Source organism: Heteronotia binoei, chromosome 13 (genome assembly GCF_032191835.1).
Source record: "Heteronotia binoei isolate CCM8104 ecotype False Entrance Well chromosome 13, APGP_CSIRO_Hbin_v1, whole genome shotgun sequence".
NCBI classification, from domain to species: domain Eukaryota; kingdom Metazoa; phylum Chordata; class Lepidosauria; order Squamata; family Gekkonidae; genus Heteronotia; species Heteronotia binoei.
In genome coordinates this window covers 1,003,763-1,029,602 of record NC_083235.1, presented here as the reverse complement: position 1 = coordinate 1,029,602, position 25,840 = coordinate 1,003,763, and the positions used below count along the sequence as shown (strand labels likewise).

At 52.0% G+C, this 25,840-nt stretch overlaps 1 protein-coding gene across 1 annotated transcript; it reads right to left on the bottom strand.

Annotated features, from left to right (window-relative positions):
• Positions 1 to 7,787: 7,787 nt before the first annotated feature.
• Positions 7,788 to 21,507, bottom strand: LOC132581285 (TLC domain-containing protein 4-like). Its single transcript, XM_060252467.1, has 6 exons — positions 21,322 to 21,507; positions 19,139 to 19,228; positions 13,011 to 13,069; positions 9,713 to 9,807; positions 8,268 to 8,341; positions 7,788 to 8,088 (listed from the first exon to the last, which is right to left on the bottom strand). The coding sequence occupies exons 1-6, from the start codon at positions 21,474 to 21,476 to the stop codon at positions 7,797 to 7,799; spliced, it is 765 nt and encodes a 254-aa protein (XP_060108450.1). The 5' UTR covers positions 21,477 to 21,507; the 3' UTR covers positions 7,788 to 7,796.
• Positions 21,508 to 25,840: the final 4,333 nt, after the last annotated feature.

Genomic DNA, 25,840 nt, shown 5'->3' with positions numbered 1-25,840 from the left:
TGGTGTGGCTCTCAAAGCTCCCAACACCCCTGCTGGCAGCCTGGAAAATGCATTTAAAGTTTCTTTCCACCTCTCCCTCCCAATCTTCCTTCCTTCCTTCCTTCCTTCCTTCCTTCCTTCCTTCCTTCCTTCCTTCCTTCCTTCCTTCCTTCCTTCCTTCCTTCCTTCCTTCCTTCCTTCCTTCCTTCCTCTCTCTTACGGCCAGGGCTTTTTGTAGAAAAATCCCAGCAAGGACTCATTTGCATTTTAGGCCACACCCCCTGGCACCAAGCCAGCTGGAACTGTGTTCCTGTGTGGTCCTTCTCAAAAAAGGACCTGCTTATGGCTCTCAAACATCTAACATTCATATCTTATGGTTCTCAGACATCTGATGTTCATATCTTGTGGCTTTCAAACATCTGACATTTATTATGTGTGCCTCTTATGTTAAGCAAGTAGGGTTGCCAATCCCCAGGTGGGGCCAGGGGGCCCTCCTGTTTCAAGGCCCTCCCCCCATGTTAGGACATCAGAAAGCAGGGAGAGGGGAGGGAAATCCCTGCTGGACACTCCGGTATACCGTATGGATTCCCATAGGGTATAATGGAGAATTGATTCGCGGGTATCTGGGACTCTGAAGGGGCTGCTTTTTGGGGGATCGAGGCACCAAATTTGCAGCATAGCATCCAGTGCCTCTCCCCAAAATACCCTCCAGGGGCCCAATTCTATGAGCCCCAAAAGAAGAGGTGGCAGGGAGAGACTCAGACAGCAAACATGGGATCAAATCCTCCAGCTGCAAGTCTTGTCCATTTCAAAACTGGGGAGGACCCCAGCTAGTGAAAGCCAGTTTGGTGTAGTGGTGAAGTGGGCGGACTCTTATCTGGGAGAAGATTCCCCCCTCCTCCACTCGCGGCTGCTGGAATGGCCTTGGGTCAGCCATAGCTCTTGCAGAGCTGTCCTTGAAAGGGCAGATACCCCACCCTCCTCAGCCCCACCGTCCTCACAGGGTGTCTGTTGTGGGGGGAGAAGATAAAGGAGATTGTAAGTCGCTCTGATTCAGAGATTTGAGCAGGGTATACATCTACGGTCTTCTTCTTAGGTTCAAAGACTCTTATCTGGGAGAACCAGGTTTGATTCCCCACTCCTCCACTTGCACCTGCTAGCATGGCCTTGGGTCAGCCATAGCTCTGGCAAAGGTTGTCCTTGAAAGGGCAGCTGCTGTGAGAGCCCTCTCAGCCCCACCCACCTCACAGGGTGTCTGTTGTGGGGGAGGAAGAGAAAGGAGATCGTAGGGTGCTCTGAGTCTCTTCCTTAAAAGGGCAGCTGCTGTGAGAGCCCTCTCAGCCCCACCCACCTCACAGGGTGTCTGTTGTGGGAGGAACAGATATAGAAGATTGTAAGCCACTCTGAGTCTCTGATTCAGAGAGAAGGGTGGGGTATAAATATATGGTCTTCTTCTTCTTCTTCTATAACTTGGTTTCATTCCCAACTCCTCCACTTGCAGCTGCTGGAATGGCCTTGGGTCAGCCATAGCTCTTGCAAGTGTTGTCCTTGAAAGGGCAGCTGCTGTGAGAGCCCTCTCAGCCCCACCCCCTCACAGGGTGTCTGTTGTGGGGGAGGAAGGGAAAGGAGATTGTGAGCTGTTCTGAGTATCTGAGAGCCAGTTTGGTATAGTGGTTAAGTGTGTGGACTCTTATGTGGGAGAACCGGGTTTGATTCCTCACTCCGCCACTTGCAGCTGCTGGAATGGCCTTGGGTCAGCCATAGCTCTTGTAGGACTTGTCCTTGAAAGGGCAGCTTCTGTCAGAGCTCTCTCAGCTCCACCCCCCTCACAGGGTGTCTGTTGTGGGGGGAGAAGATACAGGAGATTGTGAGCTGCTCTGAGATTCAGAGTGAAGGGCAGATATGAGAGATTCAGAGTGAAGGGCAGAGTGATATATTGGATTTAAATCCAATATCATTATCTTCTTCTTCTTCTCCTCCTCCTCCACTGAGAGACATTCAAGGAAGAGTCTCTCCTTTGGGATCCATCAGTCTGAAAGACTCTGCCATTACATAAAGAGCATCTGGGAGACCCCTTCGAATCAGAACGTGCTCCATGAGTGCTAAGTACGGAGTGACACAGAGCTCTGAGTCAAAAGGCCGCAAAAGTTTACACAACCTGGAGACAAAGTAGCTGGCAAAAGCTCTCTCTGGATCCACTTGGTGAAGCCATCTTGCTGGATCCCTCATCTTGCCTCTCCTGCCCCTTTGGGTGAGAGGACGTCCGCGCCCCGCCCCCCCCCTCGCCAGCTGCTTCCATTCATATGGCGGCAGAGGCTGCTTCATACCGTTTCGCTCCCAATTAGCGAAGCAGCAGCTGGAGGCGAGATGCCTTCCAAGATCTGGAGGCTTCCATCTGGGCAGAAGGCCAGGCCTGTTGTTCAGAGAGCCAGCTCCTGCCTCATCCTCAGAATATGCACTCAGTTTGCTACCAACTTCAGTGCTGCACAGAAGGAATGTGCGGGGCGGGGCGGGGGAGTGGACAGAGATTCACGTTTCTGGTTATTTGCAGCATTCGACACGGCAGGCTTGCGTTCTGGCCATGTGTCCCCGGCGCTTCCACACAGAGATGTTGCTCAAGAAGGGGTGTGGAGGGGGGCATGATGCAAGCACCACCCACATTCCAAGATTTCCCTGGTTTGTTCCGATCTTTCCCATGCCCAGTTTGGGAAGATCTTTTTGGAAAGATCACAGCCAAGATGGTCATTTGCATATCATGTGGGTGGGAAGATGCCCTCCCCACAGCACTGCTGGGGGGCTAGTAAGTCACTAGCCCTTTTTTGTTGCAGAAATACACCTTTTCCCTTATACCTCCACAATGAAAAGGGGTAAGGACACCCCCCACACACACCAACAGCAACAAAAGCTGAGAATTCAGAGGAATTAGAACAGGGGTGTCAAACATTCGGCCTGGGGGCCGAATCAGGCCCTTGGAGGACTCTTATCAGGTCCCCAAGCAACTGGCTGTCATCTGCTTCCTTCTACATCACAGCTTGCTTTGCAAGGCTTGCTCAATAGCACAGGAACTACAGAGCAAAGTCTCTGTTTTCTCCATTGGCTGAGGCTCCACCCTTGGGGAGGAAGGGGGGGGAGAGCTTGCTTTGCCAGGCTTTCCACTGCTGAGCCAAGCCTCTCTTCCTTCTATTGGCTGAAGCTCCTCCCTCTCCTGGTCCCCTGGGGAAGGAAGGAAAGAGCCAGAGCTTCCCTTGCCCAGTTCCCTGGATTCCATGGGAGAGATACAAAGAAAGCACCTTTAAGACCAAGGAGTGCTAATGTTTTAAACATGTTTCATTTTTAAGCTTTTTTTAAAAAAAAACTTTGTGTTTGTCTGTGTTCTTTATAAAATTTATATCTCTGCTACCTAATCTTAAATAGGGACACACCCGGCCCAGCCCAACATGGCCTGGCCCAACAAGGTCTCATTTATGCTGGAGAGCAGTTTGGTGTAGTGGTTAAGTGTGTGGAATCTTATCTGGGAGAACCAGGTTTGATTCCCCACTCCTCCACTTCTACTGCTGGAATGGCCTTGGGTCAGCCATAGCTCTCACAGCCCCACCCACCTCAAAGGGTGTCTGTTGTGGGGGGAGAAGATATAGGAGATTGTAGGCCACTCTGAGTCTGTCCTTGAAAGGGCAGCTGCTGTGCGAGCCCTCTCGGCCCCACCCACCTCACAGGGTGTCTGTTGTGGGGGAGGAAGGGAAAGGAGATTGTAGGCCACTCTGAGTCTCTGTCCTTGAAAGGGCAGCTGCTGTGAGAACTCTTTCAGCCCCACCCACCTCACAGGGTGTCTGTTGTGGGAGGGGGGAAGCTAAAGGAGATTGTGAGTCACTCTGAGCCTCTTCAGAGTGAAGGGCGGGATATAAATCCAATATCATCTTCTTCTTCAGACCTGGCCCTCATAACAAATGAGTTCGACACCCCTGAATTAGGAGATAATGGCAATAGAAGGTTATGGTGATCTAGCAATGACTAGGTTTCATAAAGACCTCCTGGGGCACAGCAGGGGAGAAGAGGAGACTGGATTTATCCCCTGCCCTTCACTCAGAGTCTCAGAGCAGCTCACAATCTCCTTCCCTTCCTCCCCCCACAACAGACCCCCTTGGGCTGTGAGGCAGGTGGGGCTGAGAGAGCCCTGAGAGACCAGCTGTTAAGAGAGCAGCTCTTTCAAGGACTGTGACCAGCCCAAGGTCACTCAGCAGCTGCATGTGGAGGAGGAGGGGGGAATCAAACCGGGTTCTCCAAGATTAGCGTCTGCGCATTTAACCACCACACCAAACTGGCTCTTCGGTGGGCAGTGGACGGGGGATTGTGTGCGCATAATCTTGGTGTGGAGACTCCAGTGCCAATGCCAATGCGTCCGCGTTCACAGCAACAAGGGTGAGAGAGTGGAGAATCCTTGCCAGGCGGGTTCAGCCTCAGGCTTGCCTCAGCTTCTCTTCTCACTTGGACGTGCAGAACATCTACCCAAGGTGGGCTACGCCAGCTCTGTAGTCAAGAAATGGCGGGGGAGACGCACAGAAGCCCTGGGTGGAAAGAGAACTCTGCTCGCTGCTGTCAGCGTTCCAAAAAGCACAGCACAACACACCGATGCACACACAAGCGGTAACAGTGCGCCGAGGAGCGCTGTTTAATAAATTAGATCTTCTTTATTATCAACACGACGATTCCTGTTAACAAGATTAGAAAATTACAAATACTGCATAGGTTAGAACTCTCCATTGCAGGCGGGGGAAAAATCAACAGAATTTCAACGGCTCGCATTTGTGGCATAAATTTTCTTTATCGTATAATGAGGGATGGAATCCGTAGCACCCATTAGCAAAGTCTAGGTACGTTTCTGGCTGTTTTGCATGGCAAAACCTTCTAAGGCACAGGTTTCAGGGGGGGAAAGAGCTACAAAAATGATAGATCTATCTCCCAGCACCTGGTAGTTCTAGAAGAAACAAAACCTCATGTCTTTAAATTCTTATTCAGATGTGCCCTAAGACATCTAGCACCTGGGCTCAGTTCGTTTGGTGATGAACAGCCCTGAGTCTCTGGGAAGTTCTCTTGGGCAAGCCCCAGGGGAAGGGATAGTGAATGGAAGCTCCTTTTCGTGGGGGGGCGGGGGGGGGGGGGCTGCCCAGGAAATCCTGCTCTACCATCATTGGGAAGGCCTCCTCTGCACACTGAGGGGAGAGACTCCCTGCCCTGATATCAAGCTAAGAAGTCCACAAGGAGGCCCACTGAGGGCACCCCCATGCTGCTCTCTCTGGCACTCTGCCTGGCCTCCCTTGCAGGGTTGTGCTGAAGACCAAGCACGAGAAAGGGGGCAAACATTGCAAATATGAAACAACACTGATCACACAAAACCATCCAACGAGTGAGCTGCCTTTAGGTTGAAACGGCTCTTGTCGCAACCAAATTTGATGCAGGAGGCTTGAATGGGTGTAAAGGAAGGGGGGGCAGAAAATGGGGGGGGGCTTGTATTAAGGCACGGTGGCTGCTGGAATGGCAGTGCCCCCCCCCCAATGTGGAGATGATCTTGTGTGGAGCAGACAAGCAGAGAAAGCTTGGGAGAACTACCTGCTGGCGGACTTCCTAGCAAAGCCCCCCCCCCCCCTTTCCTGGACAGGTGCACCTCACAGCTTGTGTACCATCTGGTGGGCTGGCTTCTGTTTCTGGGCTTGGAAATCTCTTCCGTGGCTGTGTAGGGTGTGACCCCCCCTCCCCCAATGGAAGCTGAGGCCAAAGAGTGTCTCTCCCCCAAAGCAGATCCCAGGTCTCCTCTGCCGCAAGCAGAGAGCATCGTCTTGGTGCTCCTGTTCAGAAGCAGCTGCCTCCCTTAGAGGGCGATGCTTGGCTTGGAACCTCCCAACATTTTTGAGATGAGTCCTGCCAATATGTGGGGGTGGTGGGGTGCCCGAGACCCTTCCTCAAGGTTCTGAAAGTGCCCTCATCAGTGCAAATACGCTGCCCAGCTGCACTCAAACTCCCTTTGAAGCCTTTAAGAACATCAGAAGAGCCCTGCTGGATAAGATCAGGGAGGGTCCATCTAGTCCAGCCTCCTGTCTCACACAGTGGCCACCCAGTTCCTCTGAAGGGCCAACAACAGGGCAGAGGGGCCGAGGCCTTCCCCTGAGAAGAACATCAGAAGAGCCCTGCTGGGTCAGACCAGGGAGGGCCAATCTAGTCCAACCTCCTGTCTCACACAGTGGCCACCCAGTTCCTCTGGAGAGCCAACAACAGGGCAGAGAGGCTGAGGCCTTCCCCTGAGAAGAACATCACAAGAGCCCTGCTGGATCAGACCAGGGAGGGTCCATCTAGTCCAGCATCCTGTCTCACCCAGTGGCCACCCAGTTCCTCTGGAGAGCCAACAACAGGGCAGAGAGGCTGAGGCCTTCCCCTGAGAAGAACATCAGAAGAGCCCTGCTGGGTCAGACCAGGGAGGGCCAATCTAGTCCAACCTCCTGTCTCACACAGTGGCCACCCAGTTCCTCTGGAGAGCCAACAACAGGGCAGAGAGGCTGAGGCCTTCCCCTGAGAAGAACATCAGAAGAGCCCTGCTGGATCAGACCAGGGAGGGCCCATCTAGTCCAGCCTCCTGTCTCACACAGTGGCCACCCAGTTCCTCTGGAGGGCCAACAACAGGGCAGAGAGGCTGAGGCCTTCCCCTGAGAAGAACATCAGAAGAGCCCTGCTGGGTCAGACCAGGGAGGGTCCATCTAGTCCAGTTTAAGAAACTACATTCCTCCCACATCCTGCAGCGGTGCTTTTACTCAGGAGTATTAGGAGGGAAAGAGACAGTCAGCAGAGAGCAGGAATTAAATCTAGGCTCAAGGGGGGAGACTGAACAGCAACTTCAACTGTGCTCTGTCCCTCCCCCTCCAACCACGGTGACGGGGCATAGCCTGGGAAGGCAATTGTATTTTAAGTCAAAACCCCTCCCCAAGCCCACAATCCTGGACTGAAAGAAAAATTGGGGGAGGGGGCTTGGGTGACCCTCCACATGATTTCGATTGTCTGCAGAACCCTAAGTGAAGAGGCAGAGGCCATCCAGAACCAGCTGCTGTCTCTCCCGTGCACCCCAGGCCCCTCCCCTCCCCTCCCACGCCTCAGGCACTCAGGGCTGGCAATGTGATGCTCTAAGACAGCCTTGCAGCTCCAGGTAGGAAAAGACATGGCGGTTTGGGGGGCAGAACCTGAGGAGGGTGGGGCTTGGGGTGGAGAAGGAACTCCAGAGGGTAGAAGGCCACAGAGCCCACATCCCAGAGCAGCCGTTTTCTCCAGGGAGCAAATCTCTATTGTTTGGAGATTCTATCTGCAATTCTAGGAGTTCTCCAGCCAGCAGCTGGAAGTTGGCAACTCTATGAAAGGCATCCTCCCCCCCAAGGGGTGGATTTCCTGCTGAGGCCAGACCACTCTCTGTCTTCAGAAGCTCCCGCCAAGATCGCCAACCGCTGGGCTCCACCAAGTTCCCAGGCAAATGGGCTAGCTGTGGGCCTCCATTTGTTGAGCTGAGCCAAAAGCACAAAGGCCGCTCTGCCCCCCCCCCCCCCACCCCACAGCACACCCGGCTGTGTCAGGTGCTTCTGGGAGAAAGTCCATCTCGGCAACACGGACAGCTGCCACTCAGCGGCCAAGTCTGGTCAGGACAGCAAAGATCTCCTTCTGACAGAACACGAAGCCAAATGCCCCACTGGCAGGGCCTGGAGGTGGCCAAGTCCTAGGAGTCCAGGAATCATTCCAAGATGGCCGCCTCCAGCTGCGCCCTGGGTGATCAGACTGGGGCTCCCTCTTCATGCCGTCTTGTGGGGTCTGCGCTGGCAGAAGGCCCGGCAGAAGCCGCGGGTGATGCGATACATCCAGACCACGTTGAGCACCTCCAGAGCCAGGCTGGGCCCGATCCAGGCCAGCTGCACGCTCAGGCCCAAGCGTTCGTACTCAGGAGTGCCGTACCAGGCAAAAACCTGTGCGTAGTAGCTGGGGATGACGGCAATGCGTACCACAAAGAACACCCCCGTCATGGCCAGGCCGTTGGCCAAGGCCAGCCAGGAAGAGCGGGGACAGCCAGCTGTGTCCAAGAACCACCTGCAACGATTGCCAACAGGGAGAGGGGGTCAGGCGTGAAAAGAGGGGGTCCTGCACTAGCTCTTGGAGGGGAGGGTCTCAGGTTCTCTCCCACGACCCCCCTATCTGAAGTGGCTGATGCAGGCCCAAGGCCTGGCCTGGGAATGTGTTGACCCATTTTGTCTCGTCCTACAACTCACCGGAGGTTCACAAAGGGCGTGGATAACTCTGAGAGGAGCCGGAAGTTGGCAAAATAGGGCAGGACCCCTCGGCTCTGCAGAGAGAGAAAGAGAAGCCATCGATCTGCCTCATGCCCTTTTGATGCCGCCTGTGCTCGTGGCAGCTACGACCTCCACTGGCAGGGAGTTCCACAGTTTAAATAACTGCTGGGTTAGAAGTATTCCCGGTTGTGCCTCTTCCCTAAAAAACTCAGGGGGAATCCGGAGGGGAAGCTGCAATCCTCATCCTCCATATAGCTAAGTAACCTGAAAATCTGGCCTCCCCCCCCCCCCCCCAGCCCAGTATTATTTCACCCTGGCAAAGCAGAGCTGTCAGAATTATACCCCCACCCTCCCCAGCAATGCCTACACCTATAGGACTGCCAACTTCAGGTGGGGAATTCCTGGAGGGTGGGGGGGCGGCCTGGGGAGGGTGGGTTTGGGGAGAGGGGAGGCCACTGAGTGTGCCTTCCAATGGAGCTGTTTTCTTGGACGTTTGGAAATCAATTGTAATAGCTGAGAATTCCGGAGGTTGGGAACTCTTCTCAACCAGGCCCAAAGAGGGGCTTCCCTCCCCCCCCCCCCTTCGCCGCTGCTTAGGGGAATTTTTTGTTGACAGTTTTAGCTAACTGGAAAGGCCACCATCTTTCGAAGCGCCCTCCTTTCAGCGCTGGCGTTACCTGCCCGCCCCTGCCAACTTCTCGTGGATGAGAGGTGGCTTCCCCAGTCTTTGCCCGCGTCTCTCTCTGGTCCAGCTTTCTACTTTTTGCACAATACTTCTCAAACCACAGGAGGCTGCATCTGTAGTTCCCAGGGCCAACCAGAAATACCCCCAAACAGGCTTTAGGCGATCCTGAATAATTCACCCCCAGACACTGGGGGCTGCAACCAGCAAGGAGACGCAGACGGTTCCATGGCCCAATGCCTGGTACTGGTACCAAGAGTTTCAAAGTTGATCTGGGAGAGCCTGAGACTTGTTTGAGGTGGCAGAAGAGATGCAGCTGCAGCCGCAGTCCCTTATTGAGTGCATCTTATCAACATATACCAATGGGGAGTTTCTGGCATGGTAGTTCTTGGTACCAGAACCAAGCTTGTTGCAAGGCACAGGCTTGAATATTTGGGGATGTGTGATTTGGGGTTGCCCAAAGCTTCTTTCAGGGTACAGTTACCTCCATTTCTTAATCTTCATTTCTCTGGCGCGGGGGGGGGGGGCACTCAGCTTCTACTTCCTATCCTCCAGATTATGGGTGGGAGTTGCCCAGCCAGCTCCTAGCCTTTGCCCTCTTTTATCTGTCCTGAGCACAGGCGGTTTGGGTGGGCTGGGAGGGGGGTTGTACTGACAGTGGCAGAGGAAGAGGTGGCATGAAGCTCGGAGCTGGGCCAAGAGCAATGCAGAGGACTGTTCACAGCGGAAGCGGAACACTGACCAGCACATATCCATAAGCGTACAGCGCCGCCAGGTGGTGACACACAAAGAGGGAATCTCCCAGGGTTCTCCAGTAGCGGATTAGCAACAGCAGATCTGGAACCCAGAACAGAAACGCAGGAGGAGGAGAGTTTACTGGGCCCAGAAGGGGTGGGACACAAGAGGGATGGCCACAGGCTGGGGCTGCCCCCTTTCTGTTCTGCCCCCACCCACTGCTGGGCACAGACATAAATTGCATGAGAAGCTCTTGCCACCCTGGTGTCTGCCTGCTTGTTAAAAGCACAGGAGGAGAACTGGGGAGGGCAAGAGATGCAGGCAGTCTGGCCCCTGATTCCTGTAGGCAGCACAGCCAGATTCTTTCTACCCCTCTCTCTCCACACACACACACACACACATCATTTGCTGGGGGAATCTGTAAAGCCACAGGTGTTCCAGCAGCCTCAGCGCAGAAGAGTTTGGGGTGCAGTCTGGGGGGGCACATCTCCTAGCTCCTTGCCCTCTGTACCCACCCCCCCTTAGTGGCCCACTCCCCTGGTTCCACCCTCCTATGAACAGACCCTGACAAATATTCACATCTTATGAGGGGAAGCGATTGAAGCTGACGAAAGTCTGACAGAACTCCTGGGGGGGGGGGAGCCTCTTGCCAAAAGGTTAGGTTACAACTCCTCCCCCCTGTTTGAGTCCAGGGGGGCACCTTGAAGACCAACCAAGTTTGATTCTGGGTATGAGCTTCCGTGTGTGGGCACACACTTCTTGAGAGCATGCACATATTAAACTGCTCCCCAGAATGACACTTTGTCTATCTTAAAGGTGCTTGGCTGGACTCCAACTCAGAGAATTGCGTGGCAGACATCAAGAAAAAGCAAAGGTATGCTAGACCCCAGCCCAGGAGCACCTGAGAGACATAAAGGATTTTTTGGGGTATGAACTTTTGACAGTCAAAGAACATATGAACATATGAAGCTGCCTTCTACTGAATCAGACCCTTGGTCCATCAAAGTCAGTATTGTCTCCTCAGACTGGCAGGGGCTCTCCAGGGTCTCAGGCTGAGGTTTTTCACACCTATTTGTCTGGACCCTTTTTTGGAGATGCCGGGGATTGAACCGGAGACCTTCTGCTTCCCAAGCAGATGTTCTACCATTGAGCCACTGTCCCTCCCAAGAAGACGAAGACTGCAGATTTATACCCCGCCCTTCTCTCTGAATCAAAGACTCAGAGCAGCTCACAATCTCCTTTATCTTCTTCTTTCACAACAGACACCCTGTGAGGTGGGTGGGGCTGAGAGGGCTCTCACAGCAGCGTCCGTTTCAACAACAACTCTGCAAGAGCTGTGGCTGACCCAAGGCCATTCCAGCAGGTGCAAGTGGAGGAGGGGGGAATCAAACCCCGTTCTCCCAGATAAGAGAGCTATGGCTAACCCAAGGCCATTCCACCAGGTGCAAGTGGAGGAGTGGGGAATCAAACCCCGTTCTCCCAGATAAGAGAGCTCTGGCTGACCCAAGGCCATTCCAGCAGGTGCAAGTGGAGGAATGGGGAATCCAACCTGGTTCTCCCAGAGAAGAGAGCTATGGCTGTGCCAAGTCCATTCCAGCAGGTGCAAGTGGAGGAGTGGGGAATCAACCCGGTTCTCCCAGAGAAGAGAGCTCTGGCTGACCCAAGGCCATTCCAGCAGCTGCAAGTGGAGGCATGGGGAATCCAACCCGGTTCTCCCAGATAAGAGAGCTCTGGCTGACCCAAGGTCATTCCAGCAGCTGCAAGTGGAGGAGTGGGAAATCAAACCCGGTTCTCCCAGATAAGAGAGCTCTAGCTGACCCAAGGCCATTCCAGCAGCTGCAAGTGGAGGAGGGGGGAATCAAACCCGGTTCTCCCAGATAAGAGAGCTCTGGCTGACCCAAGGCCATTCCAGCAGGTGCAAGTGGAGGAGTGGGGAATCAACCCGGTTCTCCCAGAGAAGAGAGCTCTGGCTGACCCAAGGCCATTCCAGCAGCTGCAAGTGGAGGCATGGGGAATCCAACCCGGTTCTCCCAGAGAAGAGAGCTCTGGCTGACCCAAGGTCATTCCAGCAGCTGCAAGTGGAGGAGTGGGAAATCAAACCCGGTTCTCCCAGATAAGAGAGCTCTAGCTGACCCAAGGCTATTCCAGCAGCTGCAAGTGGAGGAGTGGGGAATCAAACCCAGTTCTCCCAAATAAGAGAGCTCTGGCTCACCCAAGGCTATTCCAGCAGGTGCAAGTGGCGGAGTGGGGAATCAAACCTGGTTCTCCCAGATAAGAGAGCTCTAGCTGACCCAAGGCTATTCCAGCAGCTGCAAGTGGAGGAGTGGGGAATCAAACCCGGTTCTCCCAAATAAGAGAGCTCTGGCTGACCCAAGGCTATTCCAGCAGGTGCAAGTGGAGGAGTGGGGAATCAAACCTGGTTCTCCCAGATAAGAGAGCTCTGGCTGACCCAAGGCTATTCCAGCAGCTGCAAGTGGAGGAGTGGGGAATCAAACCCAGTTCTCCCAAATAAGAGAGCTCTGGCTCACCCAAGGCTATTCCAGCAGGTGCAAGTGGAGGAGTGGGGAATCAAACCTGGTTCTCCCAGATAAGAGAGCTCTGGCTGACCCAAGGCTATTCCAGCAGCTGCAAGTGGAGGAGTGGGGAATCAAACCCAGTTCTCCCAAATAAGAGAGCTCTGGCTCACCCAAGGCTATTCCAGCAGGTGCAAGTGGAGGAGTCGGGAATCAAACCTGGTTCTCCCAGATAAGAGAGCTCTGGCTGACCCAAGGCTATTCCAGCAGGTGCAAGTGGAGGAGTCAGGAATCAAACCCAGTTCTCCCAGATAAGAGAGCTCTGGCTGACCCAAGGCTATTCCAGCAGCTGCAAGTGGAGGAGTGGGGAATCAAACCCAGTTCTCCCAAATAAGAGAGCTCTGGCTGACCCAAAGCTATTACAGCAGGTGCAAGTAGAGGAGTCGGGAATGAAACCTGGTTCTCCCAGATAAGAGAGCTCTGGCTGACCCAAGGCTATTCCAGCAGGTGCAAGTGGAGGAGTCGGGAATCAAACCCAGTTCTTCCAAATAAGAGAGCTCTGGCTGACCCAAGACCTTTCCAGCAGCTGCAAGTGGAGGAGTCCACGCACTTCACCACTACGCCTAACTGGCTTTCGGAGGCGGATATGCTCAGGTGGGGGAGGGAGATGAGGAGGAGGAAGGCCATTGCTAAAGAGGAGCAAAATGACCCACAGCGGCAGTCGCTTTGGCTGAGGAAGACTCTTCCTCCAGCTGGACCCTGCGGAGGGAAAGAGAGGAGCACGCAGCTTACCGTACAGCAAGTAGCCGCTGGTGATGGCGACATTCAGCTTGACCAGGCGGGGCTCTCCCCTGCAGGGAGAAAAGAAAGAATGAAAAGCAGAGGAGGTGATGTGGCTACTATTGTATCAGGCATTCATTCCTCCCCCATGGGCAGCAGGCAATGGAGTGTGCCCATTTCCTGCCCTCTGGGCTCTCCCAGAGACGGCACAACATTTCCTAGGCCAGGCAAGAGGTGTCCAAACAAGGACGAACCTGGTGTCGAAAAGCACCCCCTCCAGCCTTGCTCCATCACTGGTGGCCTTCCACAACTTGGTTCTTTTGGCACAGTCCTTGTGCCTTTGGATGTGCACTAGGCTGCTTTGGAAGAAGGGGCAGGCCTCATATGGCAAGTTGTGAACTTCTCTCCCCTCCCCAATACATGCTGGTGCCTAAAGCATTTCAGGGAGGCACGGTAGATTAGGGGATGGGTGGTAGGAGGAACAAGGCCGCCCCTCCCAACCCAGACAAAGCCCACCCCCAAGACCTCTCTCTGTAAGTTGGCTGAAATACAGCAGATTGCTACATTCAGCAACTCCAGTGAATAAAGCTACCTGTACCATTGCCCCAGGGAGATCACAAAAGTGTGGGCATGCAAACTGTTTATTTGGGCTGATTTGTAAAAGTTTGTGTGTGTGTTCAGCTTCTGTGGAAGCATTTGAATGCAAAAAAGAGGAGGAGGAAATGAAGACTGTATTCAGGGGAAGTGCACTGCTGTATTTTTATTTATTTTTACGGAATAGGAACGGCTCCCAGCTCCACCCCCAAAGTCCCCAAATTTTCCCTGAGTTGGACCAGGGAACCCTAATTCCAGGCAGGTCTCCCCTTCAAGGACTAACCAGAGTCGACCCTGTTTGGCTTCGAAGATCTGACAAGATTGAGCTTGCCTGGGCGATCCAGGTCAGGGAAGCACAGCGATCTTAATTGCATGAGGGAAGGCAAGCTGTGGCAGCCATTTTGTGGCTTGCTCCGCCTCCCATGGCAACCATTTTGTGGCTGTGCCCACCATACTGTGTCAGAATCCCAAAGACACCTACAGGCTCAAAATGGCTGGCAGTCCCAATCTAAACATTCATAATTTACGAACAGATAGGGCTGCCAATCCCCAGGTGGGGGCAAGGGACCCCCTGGTTTGGAGCCCCCCCCCCCGCTCTAGAGTCATCAGAAAGTGGGGAGGAGGGAAATGTCTGCTGGGCACTCCATTGTTCCCTGTGGAGACCAGTTCCCACAGGGTATAATGAAGAATTGATCCACAGGTATCTGGGGTTCTGGGGGAGGGGCTGTTTTTTGAGGTAGAGGCACCAAATTTGCAGCATTGCATCTGATGCCTCTCCTCAAAATACCCTCCAACTTTCAAAAAGCTTGGACCAAGAGGTCCAATTCTATGAGCCCCCAAAGAAGGTGCCCCTCTCCATTATTTCCACTGGAGGGAAGGCATCTAAAAGGTGTGCGGTCCCTTTAAATGTGATGGCCAGAACTCCCTTTGGAGTTCAGTGATGCTTGTCATGCCCTTGCTCCTGGCTCCACCCCCAAAGTCCCCAGGTATTTCTTGAATTGGACTTGGCAACCCTACGAACAGAAGAGAGGCTGAAGAGCACCTGATGCAAGAACAAAGCCCTGTGGCTGGGGGTGCCCCAGCACCTTTAAGAATCCCAGCTTGTTTTACTGGGCCCTTGTAAGGACTGACCGTAAGAGAATGTACGTGATGCACTTTGACTGCTTGGAAAATGTTAAATGCTTGCAAATATCATCGCTGCTGCCTGGATCCCTCTGCCTGGGACAACTTGCTGCTTCCAAGACCAAGAGTAAGTTTATAGTGACAAATGCAGACGCACAAAGGGCTATTCTGAAAACGCAAACTGGTATGTGGATGCTGCTTGCATGATGCCAGTCCAGCTGCCTGGGCTCTTCTGCCCTCCCAGCAGGGTGAACAACAGATCACAAATCCCAGTCTTATGAAACAAAAGAGCGCATAAATAGCATGGGGAGCTGCAGCAAATGGCTATGGATGAAGAAGAAGATATTGGATTTATATCCCGCCCTCCACTCCGAAGAGTCTCAGAGCGGCTCACAACCTCCTTTACCTTCCTCCCCCCCCACTACAGACACCCTGTGAGGTGGATTGGAGAGGGGCACGGCAACGTAAGTCTGAGAGGGCTGCTGCCGCCAGTGTTCCCTCTCGGCTGGGTCAGCGTGAGCTAGCTCACAGATTTTTAGCCACCGTCTCACACGTTTTTGTCTCAGCCCAGGAAAAATGGCCCCAGAGCACAATAATCTATGCAGTAGCTCACAACGTTAAGGCCAGCAGCTCACAAAATAGAAGTTTTGCTCATAAGACTCCACAGCTTACAGTGGTCTCAGAGCCTGGCTAAAGAAAGCATCGGCAGCCCTTTTCCTACCTCACTGCAGTGCCCAGTCGCATGACAAGCGTGGCCCGTGGATCGCAGGGGCCAGATCCAAATGACCCAGGAACGAGCACAGCTGAGGCACCCGCCAAAGCCACACAAAAGCACCTCCACATTTTACAAAAGGCAAGTCTCCCATTAGATCTGCAGTGAGTGGGGCCAAGGACTTCTTTGGAAAGGAAAAAATGCAATATGGGAACTCAGACAGAAAATGCTCCACACTGCTCTGCCTCTAGGTAGGTCGATTTTCATTGTTTTGCAGATCAACAAAGTGCCGGGCGATGGAGGCAGGGGCAATGTGGGGGGACTTCTTGTGGCCCCTTTGCTGCACGGAGGCTGCTGTGGCAGGGGACAGCCCACAAGCTCACCTCTGTTGTGTGGAAGCTGCCAAAGGAATGTGGCCTTCAGCCCTGCCCCCGCACATTACAAGGTCACAGGCATTTATCTGTTTCTTTAAAACATTTGTTGGCTGCCTCTCTACCTTTCAAATCACCTTCTCCGGGGGGAGTGGCTTTGACCAATATCCGGTCAGGAGCCTTTGCCTAACGCTCTCCCCGCTGGCTCCAAAGTTATATCCTTTTTTACCTCTTTAAATTATATTTTTGAACTTTTGAAAGATGCCTCCGAAAGGGGTGAAAAAGATCAAGCAGAAGGAAAAAAGCTTTCAGCCTTTAACTAATTTCTTGGAACTGCCTTCCACCTCCCACGCAAGCTTGGAGAGATGTGAGGAACCACCTGCAGAAAGTCCTCTCACGGTGAATTTATTGTTTCAGGCAATGTCTAAACTAAGAGAGGAAATACGAGACGACATAACTTCTATGCTTCAACCAATGTGTCAGCGTCTGGATGAAGCAAGCAACTCAAACGGCGCAAGAAGCGTTAAAAAAAGCTCAAGAGATAACAGCAGATGTATGGATGAGGGAACGGGTTTTAACAGTGGATTTTCGTAGCCGGGAGCTGTGCCTAAAATTTAGAGGCTTTAAATCAGATGTGGAAGCAGAAATGGACTTATATATATTCATGGCAAATTGGCTTGCTGAAGTAATCCACCTGGAGGTCGAGGTTCTTCCACTCATCCAAAAAGCATATCGTGTAGGCAAGGTATGTGAAGACAATTTGTCTTATACCCGAGATATTGTGGTGCAGTTTAAGGATTATCGAATGAGGCAAAGAGTCTTTGCAGAGGCTACGGAGAGAGGAGGCCTGGACTACCAGGGGTTAAAGATTCAAGTGTTTCCGGATCTCCCTCCTGAATTTTTAAGAATCAGAAGAGACCTTAAGGACACAACTGCCAAATTGCGGGACTTAAAAATTAAATATAAATGGCTACAATCAGGCAAACTATGTGTCCAAAAAGGCTCCACTTCGTTTACAGCATATGACGCAGCCTCTGGTGAGATACTAATATCCAAGTTAACTCCCTCCTCTCCAGTATCAAGAGTTAATAAGAGAAAGGAATGCTCTCCTCTCATCCCTCCAAGGATAACCCGTGTTAATTTGGAAGAAAATATGGACTCTATTTAAAAGAAACTGAAGCAACAAGAAAAGGGAAAAGCTGAAGAAACTTATAATTTATAAGTATTGATTTTTCTTTCAGAACTAAGAGCTGGGTGGGGACAGACGGTGAGAGCACCTGGGTAATTTCCCTCCTTGTTTAATTCAGTCCAGGTGAAGAAGAAGAAGAAATAGTTTCTTTTCTTTTTTTCTTTTTGACCTTAAACTTTAAGGTCTCCAGGGACTGAGATATATTGTTACAATTTATTCTTTATGGATTTTTTTTTTGAGAGTAGAAGGAATAATCAAGAGAAGGAAGATAAGAAGCTGTATTGAATGCGTGTGGCATTAAGTTTTTTTTTTAAAAAAAGCTGTTAGGGAAATTAGCATTGTTAAGCTTTATTATTCCTCTGCTATAAAAATATAGAAAATATAAATAGACATAAATATATATATATTAAGTGGTGTGGAATGGTAACACTTGAAATATCTTTAAATTGTGTTGTTTTTGATTTGTTATTATGGTACACCTACCTGTTGTAACAGGTAGTAATGGTAATGAGTCTATAATAAAACTTGAGTAAAACAAATCACCTTCTCCACCAAGCAATCAACTCAGCTGACCACTGAAACTAAACTAGACAACCCTCACATTCTTCCTCTTTGCAACCCTTGTCCTTCTGGTTCCCTCTTGGTTTCAGCGCTCTCTCTCTCTCTCACACACACACACCCTTTCCCATTTATTTTTAACAGCGCATTTCCATGTCTTGCATCTAGGCACTGTTACTCCCCTCTAGCCTTTGGGGCAGAAATTAAGCTTGGTTACACCACTTGGTAAATCCTATTACACTTTTTCCCCCTGGAAAAGCAGCTCAAATTGTACAAATGCAACCCTGCACATGCCACTTATTAAGAAAAGGAAAATGACCCCCCCCCCCCTTCCAAGCTGCAATTCTAAAAGGAGGCAGGAAGCAAGCAGAAGAAACAGGCCAAGATGAGCCAAGGGAACGGCAAAGGACAAAAGGGAGTGAAAGGAAACCAAGGGCTCTTCTGCACCCTCAGGCTGTTTCAGTGTGGATCGGGGCCTGGACCAGACGCTGGGATACAGGCCCTCCTCTAGGGTGCATGTTGCCCAGGCTGGCCTGACTGACTCCATCAGATCTCGGAAGCTAAGGAGGGAGGGGAGACCACCCGGGAAGTCCAGGGTTGCTGTGCAGAGGAAAGCAATGGCCAACCGCCTCTGTATGTCTTCTGCTCTGCCCTGCCCTGGAGGGTTCAGGCTGGCCTGATCTCATCCCGTCTAGGCAACTAAGCAGGGTGGAGCCAGCTAGTCCTTGGATGGGAGGAAAGTCCAGGGTTGCCGGGCAGAGACAGGCAGGGGCCAACCACCCCCGAATGTCCTTGCCTTGAACAGCTCTTGAGGGGCATCCTGAATTGGCTGCAACTTGACACCATGGCCCATGGGCCCTCTGACCACACCTGAGAGCAACATGGCTGAGCTTTAGGGACTTGTATCAGCCAGCCCCCTGAGAAGCAACAGGAGACCAATGGAAAGCAAAGCATGGTCATGTGCCCTGCAAGCAGTGGAATGGGGGTGCGGGAACAGAGACAGAGAGACTGAGAAAGAGAGACAGAAACAGAAAGAGAGACAGAGAGAAAGAGACACAGACAGAGACAGACAGAGAGAGAGAAAGAGAGAGAGAGAGAGAGACAGAGAACAAGAGAGAGACACACACAGAGAAAAAGAGAGAGAGACAGGGAAAGAGAGAAAGAGAGAGAGACAAAGACAGACACAGAGAGAGAGACACAGGGAGAGAGAGAGAAAGACAGATAGAGGGAGAGACAGAGAAAGAGACACAAAGACACAGAGAGAGACAGAGAGAGAGAAAGGCAGAGAGAAAGATAGAGGGAGAGACACAGAGAGAGAAAGACAGAGAGAGAGACACACACATGCACAGAGAGACTCTATGTCTTGGGCAGGGAGCCAGCATCTTTTTAGGCCCAGAGCCAGCCCTGCCCCCATTCTCTCCAGCCTCTCCATCCCCTTTCCCAATCCTAAATCCAGGGAGGGGGGGCACAAGGGACCATTGTTCTGCCACACAAAACAGCCCTTCACAGCTTCCCATGTGATTCTCGGAGCCCTCCTTTTGGCAATGCCTGGCTGAGCTGCGGAAGGGGGGGGGGGGGGCTGCCGATTTCTTACCAGATGGGGTTGGCATTGACAGCATCATCGTACCACAGGATGTAGAGGCAAAAGAGGCCGACCACCACTGCGTGCACGGTGGATACGCATCTGGGAAGGAGCACATGCAAGGGTTACCCTGGCCTGACAGTGGCTGTGTATGTTACGCACATCTCCTCGCTCTGTTCCCCTCTCTAACCCACAAAGGATGGTTCCTTGCAGAGCTGGAAGGGACCTCCAGGGTCATCTAGTCCAACCCCCTGCACAATGCAGGAAATTCACAAACACCTCCCCCCTCCACACACACATCCCCAGTGCCCCTGCAGGCTCCAGGCCCAGACGTTTGGCAAAAGCCTCCAGGATCCCTGGCCAAACTGGCCTGGAGAAAAATCGCTGACCGACTCCGAAGTGGTGATCAGCTTTTCCCTGGGAAAGTAAGAAAGGGCCATGAGAATTAAGCACCGATGCAGCCCTTCCTGCCCTTCTTCTCATAATCTGCCTAACAGGATCCGCATTGCTGTCAGATGGCCATCTAGCCTCTGTTGAAAAACCTCCAAGGAAGGAGAGCCCACCACCTCCCAAGGAGGAAGCCTGTTCCACTGAGGAACCGCTCTAAACTCACAAACACCTCCCCCTAAATTCACAGGATCCTCATTGCTGTCAGATGGCCACCTATCCTCTGTTGAAAAACCTCCAAGGAAGGAGAGCCCACCACCTCCCGAGAAGGAAGCCTGTTCCACTGAGGAACCGCTCTAAATTCACAAACCCCTCCCCCTAAATTCACAGGATCCTCATTGCTGTCAGATGGCCCTCTAGCCTCTGTTTAAAACCTTCAAGGAAGGAGAGCCCACCACCTCCCAAGGAGGAAGCCTGTTCCACTGAGGAACTGCTCTAAACTCACAAATCCCTCCCCCTAAATTCACAGGATCTTCATTGCTGTCAGGTGGCCATCTAGCCTCTGTTGAAAAACCTCCAAGGAAGGAGAGCCCACCATCTCCCAAGGAGGAAGCCTGTTCCACTGAGGAATCGCTCTAACAGTCAGGAAGGTCTTCCTAATCTTGAGCCGGAAACTCTTTTGATTTAATTTCAACCCGGGGGGGGGGGGGGGGTGGAATGCGCATGCTCTAGAGGAAGAAGCCTTGGCTCGTCCCTCTCCGAGACAAGGAAGAGATTAGGACAGAAAGGAATGTAAATATTGTGATTATGGGGGTATAAATAACCTAATTTAATTTCAACCCGTTGGTTCTGGTCCTGCTTTCCGGGGCCACAGAAAACAATCCCACACCATCCTCTATAGGACAGCCCTTCAAGGACTTAGTCATCAGGCTAAACATGCCCAGCTCCTTCAACCTTTCCTGATAGGACTTGGTCTCCAGACCCCTCACCATCTTTGTTGCCCTCCTCTAGACATGTTCCAGCTTGTCTATATTCTTCTTAAATTGTGGTGCCCAAAACTGAACACAATACTCCAGGTGAGGTCTAACCAGAATACAGTAAAGCGATACCATCACATCACGTGATCTGGACACTACTTCTATTGATACAGCCCAAAATTGAATTTGCCTTTTTAGCCACATCACATTGCCGACTCATGTGCAGCGTGTGGTCCCCTAAGATCCCTAGATCCTTTTCACACATCCGACTGCCAAGACAAGTCTCCTATTAATTTAGTTAATCTTATCTAAATGGATATCTTTACATTTATCCACATTCAGATTCATTTTATTGGTTTCAGCCCAGTTTTCCAGCCTGTCAAGATTATCCTGTATCTTAACTCTGTCTTCTACTGTATTTGCAGCCCCTCCGAATTCAGTATCATCTGCAAATTTAATTCCCTCTATTCCTTCATCGAAATCATTGATAAAGATGTTGAACAAAACAGGTCCCAGGACAGATCCTTGAGGCACTCCACTTGTCCCTCCTCTCCAAGAGGACGAGGAGCCATTCACAAGCACTCTTTGGGTGTGGTCTGTCAACCAGTTACAGATCCAGCTAACGGTAACAGGATCCAAACCACATTTTACCAACTTGTCAACCAGGAATAGTGTGAGAAACCTTATCTAAAGCCTTACGGACATCCAAATAAGCGATGCCTGCAGCATTCCCCTGATCCAGCCGCCAGGGAGTCACCCTTCTTGTTTCTGCCCCCCTCCCCATGACGGCCTCCTCAGCCTCTCCTCCACCCCAGCAGGCAGACCCAGTACCTGGAGTCCCATTCACTCCGCTTGACAGTGGGGAGGGTGGGGTAGCCGGGGCAGAGCGAGAGGGAGAGCTGGGGGCTGACGGCTGAGAAGCAGAACTGGAAGGCCACGAAGCTGCCGGCCACCACGCAGTAGCCCAGGCGGGTGGAATCTTCCATGGAGTCTCGGAAACACCTGCAAACAGAGGGGGGAGGGTGTTTGCATGGAAGAGACAGTCAGGAACACAGCCCCCTTCCCTGGGGGGAAGAAGAAGACTGCAGGTTTATACCCCGCCTTCTCTCTGAATCAGAGACTCAGAGCGGCTTACAATCTCCTATATCCTCTCCCCCCACAAGAGACACCCTGTGAGCTGGGTGGGGCTGAGAGGGCTCTCCCAGCTGCTGCCCTTTCAAGGACAACTCTTGAGAGAGCTACGGCTGAGCCAAGCCCATTCCAGCAGCTACAAGTGGAGAAGTGAGGAATCAAACCCAGTTCTCTCAAATAAGAGAGCTATGGCTGACCCAAGGCCATCCCAGCAGCTGCAAGTGGAGGAGTGGGGAATCAAACCTGGTTCTTCAATAAGAGTCCTCGCACTTCACCACTGCACCAAACTGGCTCTCTATTAGAGCTATGGCTGACCCAAGGCCATTCCAGCAGCTGCAAGTGGAGGAGTGAGGAATCAAACCCGGTTCTCCCAAATAAGAGAGCTACAGCTGACCCAAGGCCCTTCCAGCAGCTGCAAGTGGAGGAGTGAGGAATCAACCCCGGTTCTCCCAGATAAGAGAGCTCTGGCTGACCCAAGGCCATTCCAGCAGCTGCAAGTGGAGGAGTGGGGAATCAAACCGGGTTCTCCCAGATAAGAGAGCTCTGGCTGACCCAAGGCCATCCCAGCAGCTGCAAGTGGAGGAGTGAGGAATCAACCCCGGTTCTCCCAGATAAGAGAGCTCTGGCTGACCCAAGGCCATCCCAGCAGCTGCAAGTGGAGGAGTGAGGAATCAAACCTGGTTCTCCAATAAGAGTCCTCGCACTTCACCACTGCACCAAACTGGCTCTCCTCAAGACGGTGGACTCAGAGACAGGGAGGGGGCCCCCGCATTGTTTGGCAGCCCCTTTTGTTGCTGCTGCCTGCAGAGAGGGTAGCCAAACCTGCCCGTTTCCCAAAGTCAGGCTCCCTCCCGCCCCGAAGGGCACGCCAGAGTTTGCCAGCCCAGATGGCTTCGGGTGTGGGGAGAAAAATGCAGAAAGGCCAAGGCCATTCCCTGAAGTTGCCTCCTGGCTCTAGGACTCTGAGGTTGACTGTCTCTGAAGGTGGAGGCTCCCTTTGGTCCCCAGAAGCCACGGATGGGCCTCTCTTCCGGCAATCTGTCCCAGCCCCTTTTAAAGCCCGCTCTGCCTGTGGCCATTATGACATCCACTGGCAGCAAATCCCCCAGTTTAGACACTCATTAGAGTGAAGAAGGTCTTTACAGCCGCATTATGTATGAAAAAGAAAATAAAAGATAGGAAACATAGCAAGGTTGACAGCTTGTTTGTACATCCTTCTTATTGTTTACTGCACTGCAATGTTATTTACATCCTTGTTCTTTTGCAATCTTTGTTTTTTGTATTGGAAAACTCCAATAAAATGTTAATTACCAGAGTGAAGAAGTTATTTGAAGAATCTATTGCCTATCAGCTTCATTGAGTGCTCTGCTATTTTGGGGAACGAATAAAAAGTTGGTTGATGTAGACCAGGGGTGTCGAAGACATTTGTTATGAGGGCCGGATCTGATATAAATGAGACCTTATCAGGTCGGGTCATGTTGGGTAGGGCTGGGCTGGGCTGGGCCGTGTGTGTACCTATTTAAGATTAGGAAGCAGAGATATAAACTTTATAAAAGACACAAACACAATTGAATATATATTTTTTAAAAACTTAAAACATGCTTAAAACGTTAGCACTTGCTGGTCTTAAGGGGGCTTTCTTTGTATTTCTCCCATGGGATCCAGGGAACTGGGCAAAGGAAGATCTGGCTCTTTCCTTCCTTCCCCAGGGGACTGGTGGGGGAGGGGCCTCAGCCAATAGAAGAGAGGCTTGGCTCAGTAGCTCTGCTGTGCAATTGAGAAAGCCTGAAAAAACAAGCTCCGCCTTCCCCAAGGGAGGAGCCTCAGCCAATGGAGACAATAGAGGTTTTGCTCTGTAGCTCCTGTGTAATTGAGTAAGCCTTGCAAAGCAAGCTGCGATGCAGAAGGAAGCGAGAGGGAGAAGGAAGCAGATGACAGCCAGTTGCTTGGGGGCCTGATAGGAGCCCTCCGGGGGCCTGATTTGGCCCTTAGGCCCTGAGTTTGACACCCCTGATAGACTTTCCTGGCTGTGTGGCCGTGGTCTTGGCATTGTGAGACCTGACGTTTTGCCAGCAACTCTGACTGGCATCCTCAGAGGTGCAACCCAGAAAACTGGAGTTCGCTCTGCATCAAATAAATAAAAAGTTCTCTCTCTCCCAGGGAACACCTAAGCAAGACGGTCGACTCAGAGACAGGTGAGGGGGCAGTGAACAGAGCATCACCAGCATGCCCCTTTATGGTCAGGAGCCTGCCTATCTACGGGACCGCCTTTCTCCGCATGTTCCCCAGAGAGCACTGCGTTCAGGGAGACAAAATCCACTGTCCATCCCCGGACCAAAGGAGGCCAGGCTATGCTCTGCACGGGCTAGGGCCTTCTCGGTGGCAGCACCAGGAATGTGGAATGCCCTCCAGAGGCCATAAGGGCCCTGCGGGATCCCTCTACTTTCCGCAGGGCCTGCAAAACTGAACTGTTCCAACAGGCCTTTAATATCTAACCGGGAGAGGACTGCCGCCCCACATCATTATAGAGCTACGAAACTACACGATCACCATCAGAACAGAAAAGAGGATCTCGCTTATATTGAAGTGGCACAGCACCACATAATGGTTTTAAATTGTAACTGTATTTTATTGGTTTTTAAATTGTAAATATAAATGTTGTTAGCCGCCCTGAGTCCGCTCGCAGAGAGGGTGGGAGAGAAATTCAAGGGAAATAAAACAAAGAAAGAAAGAAATGCACCATGAGCTGCACAGTCCGTGCCCGGCATTTTCCACACAGGGACAGACTCCTGCGGTCTCCCTATGGCTGCTGATACAGCTGTGGCATCTCCCCGCAGCCAGTTGCCCCACGTTTCCCCTGCCGTAGTCCCCGCGGTGGCTCTTCTCCCTCTTCCCCCAAGGCCACCGAGGGGCTTTTCCAGGGTTTCCTTCTAACTGGCAACTGACTGTATAGGGCTAACGGCGAATCCAGCAACCTGTCTGTCAGCTGAGCTCTCAAATTTAAAAAAGCGACTCTTTCGCTGCAGGGGGAAGGTGGTGCATGTCCCCCCTCCTTGCTTCAAGGCTTCAGGAATGTTTTCATCTCAGAGCACAGTCCTGGTGGAGGCTGCTTTTGAAAAGGAAAAAGACAGCCTGAACAGAATCACAGAACTTTTTGCCACGCAGGCAGAAAGAGACTGAAAGCGGAGCTCTGGTGCATGCAGACAGAGACAGGAAATGCATTTCTGCCTAAGCGGCTCTTCTCCAAAGACAGAAGCTGAGTAAAACAGGATCCAGGAACAGAAATTTCACAAGATTGGTCAGAAAGGTAAAGGAACCAGCTAGGAAAGGAACTCTAAAATGCATTTAATAATTCCAGCAAAGCAATTATGGCATCATAATCAAGGACGATGGCAAAAGAGCGACTCTTTCCATCAGGGGCAAGGTGGACTCGAGACGGGAGGCTGAGAGATGACGGCTCTCCTGCACCACTTTGTACAGACCACATTCTCCACACACACACACCCCAAGGACTCCCAGAAAGAGCTGCCTAGTTGAGCCCAAAGTAGCTGTATAGCAAGACACCTGCAACACAACTTAACACGTTGACAACCAATTTGAACAGATTGTGCCATTTAAAACCAAGGAAACAAACTCTTCTGTGGCTGGTTCTGATTCTCTGGCTGAGGTGAGACAGTCTGCAAGCCTGTAGCCAAGACCCCTCTCCCCCCCCACACACACACACTTTTGACCACCCCCAGGCTAAGGAGGAGATGGACATTTGGGGTGGTAGCTGGAAGCTCCCTGTGGTTCCCGCCTGGCACTGCAGCCTGCCAGCACTTCCATGTCTGACTTCAGGTGATGTCCCCTGCGACCTCTCCTCCACCTCACATTTCTCTCTCCTCCACCTGGACGCAAGGGAAGGAAGCTCTTGAGAGACCCCAACAGTTCAGTCACACCACTAACATGACCCCAGAACTTGTCCCCAAAACAGGTCAATTTCCTGGGCACCCCTTTGCAGTTCTCACCTCACACTGACGGCCACACACAGCCACATGGCCCCAGCAACAACCCGGAGCGTATAAAACAATCCACAGCACTGTGCTGCCACCACATTCGGTCCAGTTCTTGAGACAAAGCCTCTCACCAGAAGAACTGACGATGGGGATTCCGGGGGTTACAGTCCCCACATCAGGTAAGGGAAGAAACTGACTAAGCCCGGCTGGTGCCCAGAGATGAG

What these genes read in the sequence shown, in the direction of transcription:
- LOC132581285 (XM_060252467.1), bottom strand. Translation starts at nt 21,476, where the DNA reads ATGGAAGATTCCACCCGCCTGGGCTACTGCGTGGTGGCCGGCAGCTTC. An exon ending in CAGCGGCTACTTGCTGTACG is followed by an intron (nt 9,808 to 13,010) that starts GTAAGCTGCGTG and finishes TCTGGGTTCCAG; the next exon opens with ATCTGCTGTTGCTAATCCGC. An exon ending in ACGCTTATGGATATGTGCTG is followed by an intron (nt 8,342 to 9,712) that starts GTCAGTGTTCCG and finishes CTCTCTCTGCAG; the next exon opens with AGCCGAGGGGTCCTGCCCTA.